This window comes from Phoenix dactylifera, chromosome 2 (assembly GCF_051530095.1).
Source record: "Phoenix dactylifera cultivar Ajwa chromosome 2, Ajwa_hap1_PhDact_Kaust_v1.1, whole genome shotgun sequence".
NCBI classification, from domain to species: domain Eukaryota; kingdom Viridiplantae; phylum Streptophyta; class Magnoliopsida; order Arecales; family Arecaceae; genus Phoenix; species Phoenix dactylifera.
In genome coordinates, this window is record NC_143191.1 from 4,582,057 (window position 1) to 4,594,386 (window position 12,330).

The window sequence follows — 12,330 nt, forward strand, 5'->3', positions numbered from 1 at the left end:
GAATTTGTTTTTCTCTTCATTGGCCTGGTAGTTAAAAAATTCAGCCGAATTTTGCTGGCTTTTTCAAATAGGCTCTTGGATTGAAGCTTAAACCTCCAAGTAGAACAAGTCAGGGCTTGTGAAACTGGAATTTTGTTAATTGGAACTTGAAGTAAGAGCCAAACATCACCTGTAATCGAATCCGTACTCAATGATATATCATTTTTTAAACTTGATTTCTTTTTTTGGATAAAGTAGGATGTCTCATCCCGTCCCATATCTTGTTTCCAAACCTTAAGGGCTTGTTTGGTTCGCGGGAAAAGAAGGGAGAAAGTGTGGTCAACGAAAAAGTAATGAGATGCCTCTTGTTTGGTTGGAGTTTTCAAAGGAGAGAGACGGAAAAGTTATATTTCCATGGAAATATGATTTCCACATTTCATGGGAAAGTCTTTCTCATGAGAAACATGAGAAAGTTACTTTCCTATGAGACAGAAATCATCCAATTTTTATTTTTTTTCAAAATAACCCTTCAGCATTAAAGAAGCATTAAAGAGGTATTAAAAATCTAATTTTTATAAAAGGTATAATAGGAACTATACATAACTTTTCCAGAAAAGTAGATGGCCAACCAAATATAAACACTTTGGAAATTTGTCACTTTCCCATGGTCAACCAAACATGCCAAAAGTATTTTTCTAAGCATTCTCTTTTTAAAAATTTATTTTACAGAAATCATATTTTTATAAAAAAAATACTTTCCGCGAACCAAACGAGTCCTGAAGCTTTTAGGTTAGCCATAGTAGAAAAAACCTTATTCAAATGTAAAAAATTCCTACAAAATAATTAATATTAATTTTGTAAATTAAGATTTTAAAAAGATTGATAAGGAAACATGGCGCGGATATTTACTTCTTCTTAAATGAAGCCGTTAGAGAGGTCTCGCCAATCATACGTGGGCTGCCGCTTTATTGGGGACCCAAAAATATTAGTGGAGCCCCACCATCATTACACGCCATGTGCTCTCTCTTCCCTCGATCCCCATCCCCCACCGCCAATCTCTAACTCCCTATCTCCGTCCTCAATCGCAATCCCTTCTCTTCTCTCTTCTCCCTCCCCGAATCCTTCATTCTTAGCTAAAATCCACGAGAAAAAGCGGGCAAAAAGAAGTATTTTTCATCATAATTCGCCCCCTTGGGGCTCCGGAAGATTCGATTTAAGGCTGGGACGGTGGCAGGCGGAAACCCTCGCCTTTTTCCGCTTTTGGCTCCCGCTTTTATCAGAGGAAGGGAGGGGCAAAGGCCAAAGAGAGAAAGAGAGAGAGAGAGAGAGAGGGAGGAGGGGAATCCGATGATTCGCGGGGCGCGGGGCCCCGTTGACCGCCCGCGCCGTTGGAGGCCGTGAAGGGCCCTCGTCGCTCGTGTCGAGAGGTGGAGACGGGAATCAGTAGATAGGACGGTAGGTAGGGTTTGGGAGTGATGGCGGTGGGTGGGGGAGGGGAGGAGATGGAGAAGGATTTCGAGGCGAAGCTCCGGTTGGAGCAGCAGTCGCCGTCGCCGTCCCCGAAGGTGCAACGCAACAACAGCATTACCTTCAGGGCGCCGCAGGAACAATTCACCGTCAATGATTTCGAGCTTGGCAAGATCTATGGCGTCGGTTCCTACTCAAAGGTTTGAGCTTTCTTAGGTTTTATGGTGATTTTGTTTGTTGGTTCTCTGGTTTCTTACATTTCTCTTCATGTTGCTTGCTATTTCTGTCCCAATTTATGGCATTTAGCATATGTTTAGGATCTGGTGTATCTTTTGTTGCTGGGTTCGCGTAGGCACTAGGAAGCCGGGAGGAAAAAGATGGATAAGAGAAAAAAGGAAGAAATGCTCGTAAAGAAAATGGCAGTAATTGGCTGTGAATTTTTTTTCCTAAGAATTTATGGTGTAAATCATGGGGTTTGTGTATAATGGAAGCACCAAAACGAACAGGGTAATGTGATGTATGGTTCGTAGAGGTTTAAATTTAAAAGGGAAGTGAAGAAATTGTGGTGTGGTTTGTTAAGTTTAGGGCTTAACTTATCAAATGAGAAGTTGAGATGGGGATTGAAGGAAATCTACTCTCGTGTCTACAAGATGGGTGGAATACAATGCTAAGTGGAGCCTTAAGATGCACAAAGGACAAGCTTGAGTTTCGCATTCATAGGCCTGATAGTAAATTTTGTTCTACTTGATTTCCTGTCCTGATATAAATAGCATTGCATTGTAAAATCCATATGCGACTTATCAGAAATTTGCTTTCATTTTTTCACCATTTTATAAAATGATGGATATCCAAATGAGATGACATGGGCATATCCAGTGAAGATGTATGGACACCCTGGTTTGGACTGCTCATGTTTGTGGTGAAGGATCAGGATAGAGGAGAGAAGGACCGTCAACACAGCATTTGAACAATTTCTATGGGTAGAGAAGAATTCCACTTGATAAAGTCAAGTAGCAGATAAATTGTTGGGAGAAGACTTAACTATTTTTTATGGTTATATAAGTTTTCTTATTTCTGTAGTTGCTTAATATAAGGCAAGTTTTCATAAGCTGGTAAAGAACAAAACAGATTGAGAGAACAATTTAGATCTGAGTTGGCCAACATCTTGGTTTGCATGCCTAGAGGAAGATGGCTCATCTTCTGAGCTAAAGTGACCGTTGCAGTCCTGGTACTATTTTCTCTCAAAGTGTAGTTGCTGCTTGTTTGGAAAGTTAATAACATGACATACAGCTCCCTAAGCCATCTTGACTGAGAACGAGGTTCCCAATCTTCGATTTTCATGTCTCATTGCTATGTACCTTGCACAGCTCTAATTAAAAGTAAACTTTTATTGAGCAAGCTGGTCATTCTAGCATGCATAATAGCTTCTGTTTTATATCATGTTCATGATGTTTTCGTGGTTCTTAATACCTTTATGATCTGTCAAATCTAGGTAAAAAATATATAGGCAATCAATTGTTAGCATAAAGTTGATGGTCATGCTCCACGATATTGAGGGATTTTTTTCTTCTTCCTGTTTTTGCTTTATACTGGCTGATGGTATAGGTGCCGCAACATACTACTATTTGTTCTCTTTTTTTTCTTCAAGTTGGTGCCTAATCTGACATTTCTTAAAGCCCACTTTGTTGATATATGACCTGTTCATACTTCAGGATCACAATCCCTATTACTAGGCATAAAAGATGTTATGGATGTTATTCCCGTGTCATCCTTTTGCATATCTGGTTGTGAGTCATTTTGCCAGACTATTGAATAAATACCTATAAAATTGTAAAATGGTGATATAGTCAAGTTGAAATAAAAACAAAAGTGGGAATATTCTGACCTTCAAGAAACTCCTTATAGGATCCTTCGCATGAAAGATCCTATTTGATTTTTTGAATTTATTACATGGACATGGACATTCATGTAGCATTCTAACTCTTGAATGATTTTCGACAACTGATGCTAAATTTGTCAATCATCAATTTTCAACTTCCTAATATTGCCTGTAAATGTTCATGGCTGCTTAATTGTGGCTGATATACTCAAAAAACACAGAGATAGAACCAAGATGTTATGACAGACCAAGAACTGTGTAGCTTCGGTGAAATCACTATCCAAAGATTTTAATAGCTGTTGGACTTAGAAAGATCTATAACCTGAACACTGAAACACCTTTGTTTTGGGAGGCTCTGGATGTGTGGTCATCCATCTCCACCTTCTATGACAACTACAATTTTAAATAAATATATCCTACATAGTTCAGTTTTGAGGGGCACCTCCCAAACTTGGGTTACTTGATTAAAAAAAAAAAATCAAATTAGGCAATTTCAACCATCCATGGTATCTCTTCCATCTTTACTAATGTATAGCATGAACTCCTGCCATTCACCTGTTGGACACCCAATTATGACATTCTATTGTCGCAAACTTCTATGTTCTCAAGGTGATACACATACACACATAGATGGGGAGGGGGAGCGGAGATGGACGCGGTCTCTCTCTCTCTCTCTCTCTCTCTCTCTCTCTCTCTCTCTCTCTCTCTCTCTCTCTCTCTCTCTCGGATGATGAACTGTATTACACACCATGTTCATCCATGCTTTTCCATCTGCACAGCATGTGCCCCATGCTAGTATCTTATACTAAAGCCTTAAAAGATTTTTTCTACTTTTTTGTGATAACTTATTCTTGAGTTCTCTTGAGAAATATTAGGTTATTATATTGACCATGTGTCAAAGAAAATGCTTCCTATTTCCAATAAGTGATGGGCATACTTTGTTTCCTAATGATATGTTAGCATTATTTACTGCAATCTATAATTTTTAGAGTTGATTATATGATTAACTGATGTATCTAAAGTTTGTCATTTTTTTAATTCGAAGCATAGATTCTATTATCCTTTGCAAAATGTCATTACTATAGGCCCTGAGTTTTCTTCTTGAAGGCCTTCTTGTATAAAGAGCAAGGATAGGGGTTTCTAGAGATGATTATTGAATTATATCAGAGTTAGTTCTTAAAATTTGTAGTAAATTCCAAATATCCATCTTAGTAGAATAAATAATCTCCACCACCATAACCACATTCTTCTCACTGTCTTCCTCCTCTGTTCTCTTGTCTTCAAATTGTTTTTATTTGGTCTATCTGCATCACACTGACTTCTGCCCAATGGTGTTAGATTCTAGTTGCAAAAGTTTGTTAAAATGGTGTGTTACAGAGAAGATGGCAATGTGAAATGGCATAAGTTTGGTGTGATGAATCTAAGATACTTTCTCACAAGAGAAAGAATGAGGGGGAATCCAAAGAGAGTAGTTTTAACTGCAAGGAGGAATGAGACACTTGAGCTCACCTTATCATGATGGAGAACAGTTCTCTTGATGCTGATAGCCCTTATTCCAACCATGGAGGTGAGTCCTAATTCTATATCTGGAATTGATGGAGCTTGCATGATTTGCAAACTTCGTATTATGTCCAATGCGAAACTTGTCGAACTTTCTTCTAGATCTGCAATTGTGATTCCTCTGCAAGTATGCTCCAATGGTAGAAAGAACCTCTCTGTCCTTATGCTTTTTCCTTCCTCCCATCCTTTTGAACTGTGTTTACTCCTTCATGTTGGCATCCTAATCTATGCTTATCCTTCCCATGTAGGTGCTGTTGTATAAATTCCTAGCTTTGCTTTAGGCCTGGAATCTCCATAAGCCTATCTATATGTATCAGATAGTATCACAAACATGTGAAGTCAAATGCCCTTGATTATCATGAGGAGATGGAAGATGAGCACTTAAATGAATTGTTTGGTTATCTTCTGCTTTTTGTTTCTGCTATCAAAGTGGCAAAGGCAGTTTTTAGCATCAAAGCTGACACAAATTCATATATCTTTGGAATTGTCTGTGCGAGTTGATATCAAACTTGTAGTGGAACTCATGGTTCGCCGTACTAGCCAGAACCGGGCGGTACAAGGCATACCGTACCATGCTGGTTCAGTACTGGTATCCAATGTGAGTGGCGTACCCAGCGTCGGTACGCCGAAAAGATCCCATATCATACCAACACAATGCCAGTGTGGCACCAATATGGGGTCTGGTACCGAGACAACGAACTTTGGTGGAACTATTTTATTTAATTCTAAATGAAACATATCAACTATTCTGCATCCTTCAAAATGTAACTTCTTTTTGAAGTGAATGATTATCTATAGGTTGGGGAATATAGATACTTTATTTTCTTGTATGATCCCCAGCCTCTCTCTTCCTTATACTTGATTACTCATGCAACTTCAAAAGCTCCTTTGCAGTATGTTCATAAATACATCCTAACCCATCTAATAATGCTCTTCCCAAAAGAGATCTTGGTACCTGTGTGCATCTTTAAGTCGCAAAACTAGCAAAATTAAAAAGATTAAATTCCTTATCCTGGTTCTTGTGGCTGGTCTTTAAAAGGATACATATCCCACCCACATGTATGGTTGTGGACATATATGATGAGCATGGGATTCAGTAGGCAAATAATATCTAAGAGCTGTTTTTAGCCTGGCTTATCAGAACTTTCTGTTTAATTATATTTCTGGTAATCTAATGTTAGAACTGCATAGTTGATTCTTACCATAATATTTTCCTTCTTTGTTCTTTACAAATCTCATTGCATTCAACAAGTGGTTTCAAATCTGATTCTTCTATATCAGGTAGTGAGAGCAAAGAAAAAGGATTCGGGAAATGTATATGCTTTAAAGATCATGGACAAGAAATTCATCATGAAAGAGAACAAAATATCTTATGTAAAGCTGGAGCGTATTGTGCTTGATCAGTTAGAACATCCTGGCATAGTCAGATTGTTTTTCACATTTCAAGATGCTTACTCCCTTTGTAAGTCTTTATAATTTGACTGGTGTTTCATGTTGTCATCCAAGTTGTGCTAGTTGTCATTTTCTTTGTGGAAATGTTACAAATAATCGTGTGAAAGTTAAATCAGCCTATCCAATCTATGACCTGATGTTGTCTTTTTTGTTGCATTGGAGACATGGCACTTGAGTCTTGTGAAGGAGGAGAGCTGTTTGACCAAATTACCAGGGTAATTCTTACTACTTAGTACTTTGTACAAACTGCTCCTTCTACTTTATATACCAAGCTTATGCACCTTGTTGCAGAAAAAGCATCTTTCTGAGGATGAGGCCCGCTTTTATGCAGCAGAAGTTATTGATGCCTTGGAATATTTACATGGCCTAGGATTAATTCACCGGGATATTAAGGTACATATAGGGATGCAAATATAGCCCCTCCCATATCTCCACAAACCCCCCCCCCCCCCCCCCCCCCCCCCCCCAAAACAACAATTTCTCCCCCGAATGACTCATGGTAAATATCTTATAACGCCAGCCAGAGAACTTATTGCTCGCTTCTGATGGACACATTAAAATTGCTGACTTTGGTAGCGTGAAGCCAACTAAGGACAGCCGAATCACAGTCCTTCCAAATGCAACAAGTAAGGTTATAACATATGCTGAAAAGTACTTATGCTCAAATTATCAAGCAACAGATAATATCTCTTTTTATTCCTAATTCAGATGAAAAGGCATGCACTTTTGTGGGGACAGCTGCATACATTCCTCCAGAAGTTCTCAACTCGTCTCCAGCAACCTTTGGGTAAGGGAATAACTCTTTTGCTATCGCATATTCAACGCTCTTAGATCCTTAGATCTGTTAAAGGATCCCTATGATAATATAAATTACTTGAATAGCATACTTTTGTGGTGCTTGTCTTTTATGGAGACTGTAATAATTTGATTCATTGTATTGATCCTGCGAATTTTGTTTTGCGAGAGTTTTCCCTATCGAGTCAAATTTCTTTCTATCCTCAGTTTTAATGAGTCCTATTATATTTATTTTTGTCCTCCTTGTTTTCTTCACCTTGCAGACCCTTTATAGTACATCACTACCATCCCTATAGAGGTCCTTTTGCTGTGTCTGTGATATAAGCTACAGTTCAACCTCTCTAATGTCAACTAGATATCTAGACCATGAGAAGCATATCTTTCTTTATGCCACTGTTACAAAGGATGTATTTTGGATCTTATTTTCATACATTATAGTGGATATAGAATTCCAAGTTTAATTTCATGAATGATGGAAGAAACAGAAGATATGTCTTCATTCTTCCTGGGATGTTTTTTTTTGTAGATGATTTTATCATTGTAAAGGAAGTTCATGCACATCATGAACTCTTTGCTGGTCAGAATTGCGTGATTTTGCTTTAGGCATGCCTATGTCAAGGGTTATTTTGGCATTCTATGATGGAGCATGATGCAGTGATAATGTGTAGTAGCTATGGTGCTGTAAGTTATTTCCAATTTGCTGTCGATTATTTCCTAAAATAGAAGAAACATTGTAATTGAACTGGTAACTAGAAGATTATATTAAAATGGGTGCTAAGGTGCATAAAAAGATGCTGCTGATGGTATCAAAGATACAAAACAATTGATGCGGGGATGCATCCTCTTATTTCTTGTATACTAAGGGGGCCCTCGAATACGGCTTCTGATTATGAGGCCTTATGTTTCCTGCTTTCTGCAGATAATTTGCTTATTAGTGAGATGGAAGTATAACTGCTAAGCTGTCCACCTTTTCTCTTTTCTCTTTCTTGTAGCTCAAATGCAAGCAAGCAATCTGAATTACTTTTTATGTTTGGATGGCTGACAGTGCACTAGTTGTTGGATCCCAGACATTGTTTTTTTTTCCTTTTTTTTATAAAAATACTTTAGCTGCAAATTTTGGTAGAAAATGACTACCGCAATGTGAATAAGAAACTTTGCATGCAATTATTGTGTCAGTTTAGTGAAAGTTTAGACTATTTAGAGTTATCTTCAGTTCCTACTTAATTCAGATTTAGCCAATCACACACAGGCTTTGTAGAAGCTAAATAGTGTCCGGCCAGTCTTGACGATCAGTTTTTGTAAGCCGGTTGGCTTTAGCGAAAGCTTGGTGCAGTTCAATTTTCTGACCTTTTGTACCTCTATCAAAACGGAATAATTGTATCTTAGATAATGAATATTAGCTTTGAATGTTCTGTTTTACAAATGCAATTTCGGTTGAAATATTTTCTGACATAATGTTTGTCTCCTCTATCAGAAATGACCTATGGGCCCTTGGGTGCACCATATATCAGATGCTTTCTGGTTCTGCCCCCTTTAAAGACGCTAGTGAATGGCTTATTTTTCAAAGAATTATTGCCAGGGATCTCAAGTTCCCTGATTATTTTTCAGATGAAGCAAGGGACCTTATTGATAAGTTGTTGGTAAGAAACAATCTTGCAATCTCAACACCTATGCATCTAATTATCTTAGAATTTTCTGTCTACATTACATATGTTTATAACCTTGCACTTTATGTTTTGATCCAAAAATATCTGAAATAAAGTGGAATTTTGGACTTTATAATTGCATTTAGGGAAACTCCCTTGCATCATTTGCAAAAACTGACGTTATTGTAAATGTTAAATTACAGTCCTATATCTTGAATTTTAATTAATTTTAGTGCTGGAAGCATGCAGTTGCTAAAAATGATCCGTGTCACTTGCATGATCAAACCCTAGGCAATGACAGCATTACAAGGCATGTTATATTACAATCAAAACCACTCATGTATCTCTGGTAGCATGTCTTTCCTCATGTCTTTTCTTTGCTTTTTCTTCTTTTTTTTAATTGAATATGCTTCTGTTTATCAAGGTTAAATATACTCATAGTTTGCCAATTGAATTTTTATTAAAACAAATTTTAAGAGTTTTAGACTGAAAACTTGTTTTAGTTGATTTGCATGGTGGGATTCTGTCCCTTCAGCTCGCAGATTTTAGTTGATTTATTGTTTTCCTGGAATTAATGAAGACTAATTCTATAGGATAGGTCTTTATCAGCATTGTTTGGCCGTACACAGGGTTCTATTAAGTGGAGGCAGTATGCAGGATGTCAGGGTACTGCACATCGCCTAGGCGGTTGGGTATTAAAAAATAAGATTAAAAAAAAAGATACAACAGTAGAAAAATAGAAATAAATCAGGGCATATTTCCCCCCAAAAAAAAAACAAAAATTAAGTGAGTGGCGGAGGATGTTGAGAAAGGGCGGGGGAGGTGATGGCCAAGGAGGGAAGCTGATGGAGGAGGCAAAAGTTAGAGGATTGGAAGGAAAACCAAAATTAACTGGATAAAGTCTGCCATTGCCTCTCTTATCTGCTACCCACTGGATCCCTCCACTGCCCATTTGCCACCTGGGACTACCCATTGCCATCAGCCTCTGTCAGCTCCAATATGAGGTTAGGGTGTTAGCATTTCTACCCTCAGCTTTCAGAGTGCGGTCAGAGGCTTTATATTACCATATGCCAAATTGCTCAAGCCCTGGCTGTCTTCTTGGTCAACAAGTGTCCTGTCTTTTGTGACCCATGTCTGCCTGGGCTACACACATATTCAAGTGACTGAGCTTATGGAGGTTGCCTATGCACCCATTACGAAGCCTATATTTATATAGGGTAGTAAGGGCAGCTTGGGCCCAATGCATACGATGCCAAGTTGCCAACTGATGGCTGAAGTGGGATGAGCAGAGAATTGCCAATCGAAGTATTTCTATATGGATTGTTATGTATTATTATTTTTTATTGTGTAAAATGTATTTGATCTTTTACTTGCTTCTTTTTATAGTACTCAACAAATCGTGCCTCTTTATATACAAATTGTCTGATAATCATCATAGTCATGTAGGTCATGTTTGGTTTTGCATTAAAGGAGGGTTAAATGGCATAGAGCTCCTTTTTCTTTTTCACTTTAACCCACCAAACACTAGAAAAGCAACCAATTTATTCTGGCGCAAAATGGACATTTTAAAAAAAATGTAAAGCTACCTTTCTATCTAACCTGGAGGTAACTGTTCCACCCTATGGGGTGGAGTAGTTCACTCTGGACTAAAGACTGTTAAGAGTAAGCTAACCCATTTACTCTGGATTAGCTTATTCTGCAACCAAAACAACGGTAGAAAGATTATCTTGTACTTTTCTTTTTAAGAAAAAAACAAGAGAACCCCACTAGCTACTTATCTTATCCCAATTTTATTGCAGGATACAGATCCTAGCAAAAGACCAGGTGCTGGGCCTGATGGTTACGCCGCCCTCAAGATGCATCCTTTCTTCAAGGGAATCGACTGGAAGAATTTACGAAAGACACCAGCACCAAAGCTTGCTGTGGAGTTGAATGTACTGCCACATCATATACTTGTTTGTAATTTTTATTTAAAGACACTTTCCTAGAATAATTTTCACTGTCCCAAGTAGCTAATGATTTTACTTTCAGGTGGATGAGGATGATGATACTCAGGATTCTACATGGAACCTCGCACATGTTGGAGGTGGTTCGACACGTCAACATGCCATCCCTGATGGGAATAATGGGGCCACATCATCATCATCTGAAACACATTCTCATATGTCTAGGATTGCTTCAATTGACTCTTTTGACTCCAGATGGTATGTATAAAAACCTCATGTATCTAATTTTAGTAATGCTAGGGCATCCCCCCATGCACACAAAAAGTTCTAAAATGTGGCATGAGGGATTTGTGCAACACATGATTGGTGGAATATAGGTGGTGCTTGGATATTGTGTTGCCAAACCTGAATTAATGGGCCTGAGGAATCTTTCTTGTGCCCATAAAGAGCGCCCTGAAGCATATTTGATCTAATTTTTGACATCATTTATGGTGTATATATTACCAAGCCTTTTTAGGACTACATTTTCTTGCTTTCTTGGACACAAACCTTAAATTGATTGATCAAATATTTGTTTCCCCATCTCCACACGGATGACGCATTTCTTTGACAACTCTGATATAATAATTGATTATTTTGCATAAATTTCATATAAATTTGACTTTCGTGTTATTTATTTTGTAATTGATGATTTTTTTTCTTCCCCAATTCTTTCAGTTATCCTTTTAACGCTTTAGAAGTGACAGCAAGCTCTACATATTTTGCATGATGCTGTTCCAATTTGTTTAAATGGCAGGCAAGAGTTTCTGGAGCCTGGAGAGAACATTGTTATGATTTCAAAGTTGAAGAAACTTCAGAAGCTATCAAACAAGAAAATACAACTCATTCTCACAGATAAACCCAAATTGATATGTGTAGATCCTTCCAAGATGATGGTTAAAAAGAACATTATTTGGTCTAATAACCCCGCCGACCTCAGTGTCCAAGTATCAAATTCTTCGCATTTCAAGATATGCACAGTATGTCATTCGTTCAAACTTGAATTATCCTTTTCTAAAATGCATGTATTCATTCACCGAACTATGTACCGATTTAATTTACAGCCAAAGAAGGTGATGTCATTTGAGGATGTGAAGCAGCGAGCATGGCAATGGAAGAAGGCAATTGAAGGTCTACAGCAGCGCTAGATTCAATTAATTCGATCTCACTCTCCTATAATACTGCATCAGTTCATTTATGTAGGCTTGCTTCAGAGGAGAATTATTATAGAAAGAGGAGAGCAGCAGTTCCATTCTCAGCAGCCTCCAATGCTCTGAAGGGGGGTCTCTTATGCTGGGTCACTTGAAAAAGTACTGATTCATTGTCACTAACAGAATTTTTTTCATGTTGATTGCATTGTATCATAGATTATTAGATATTTGCAGCTAATCTTGTGGCTGGATGAGCGAAATGTTTGTTCAGGGGCCAGAGAGAGAGAGAGAGAGAGAGACATGAAAAAGGGGTAGGCTAGTATCTTTGTATTGTTTGAACTTGTCAATGTTTTTTTTGATCTTCTTGATGAGTTTTTTTTATCTTTGTATTGTTAAGGAAGCTGTTCTTTTTGTCA

General features: G+C 37.9%; 1 protein-coding gene across 3 annotated transcripts; it reads left to right on the plus strand.

Moving 5' to 3' along the window:
- Positions 1 to 969: 969 nt before the first annotated feature.
- Positions 970 to 12,330, plus strand: LOC103702739 (3-phosphoinositide-dependent protein kinase 2-like). 3 transcript variants are annotated; one of them, XM_039119321.3, is made up of 12 exons: positions 973 to 1,646; positions 4,664 to 4,892; positions 6,167 to 6,347; positions 6,500 to 6,552; positions 6,629 to 6,730; positions 6,858 to 6,963; positions 7,046 to 7,124; positions 8,607 to 8,772; positions 10,578 to 10,712; positions 10,810 to 10,982; positions 11,521 to 11,743; positions 11,828 to 12,330. In XM_039119321.3, exons 2-12 carry the CDS (start codon positions 4,863 to 4,865, stop codon positions 11,909 to 11,911), a joined length of 1,332 nt encoding a protein of 443 aa, XP_038975249.3. In that variant the 5' UTR covers positions 973 to 1,646; positions 4,664 to 4,862; the 3' UTR covers positions 11,912 to 12,330. The 3 variants fall into 3 exon arrangements, with proteins under 3 accessions (XP_088571180.2, XP_038975248.3, XP_038975249.3); XM_088715054.2 differs by lacking the exon at positions 4,664 to 4,892 and having other exon boundaries at positions 970 to 1,646; positions 6,858 to 6,968; positions 8,597 to 8,772; XM_039119320.3 differs by lacking the exon at positions 4,664 to 4,892 and having other exon boundaries at positions 970 to 1,646.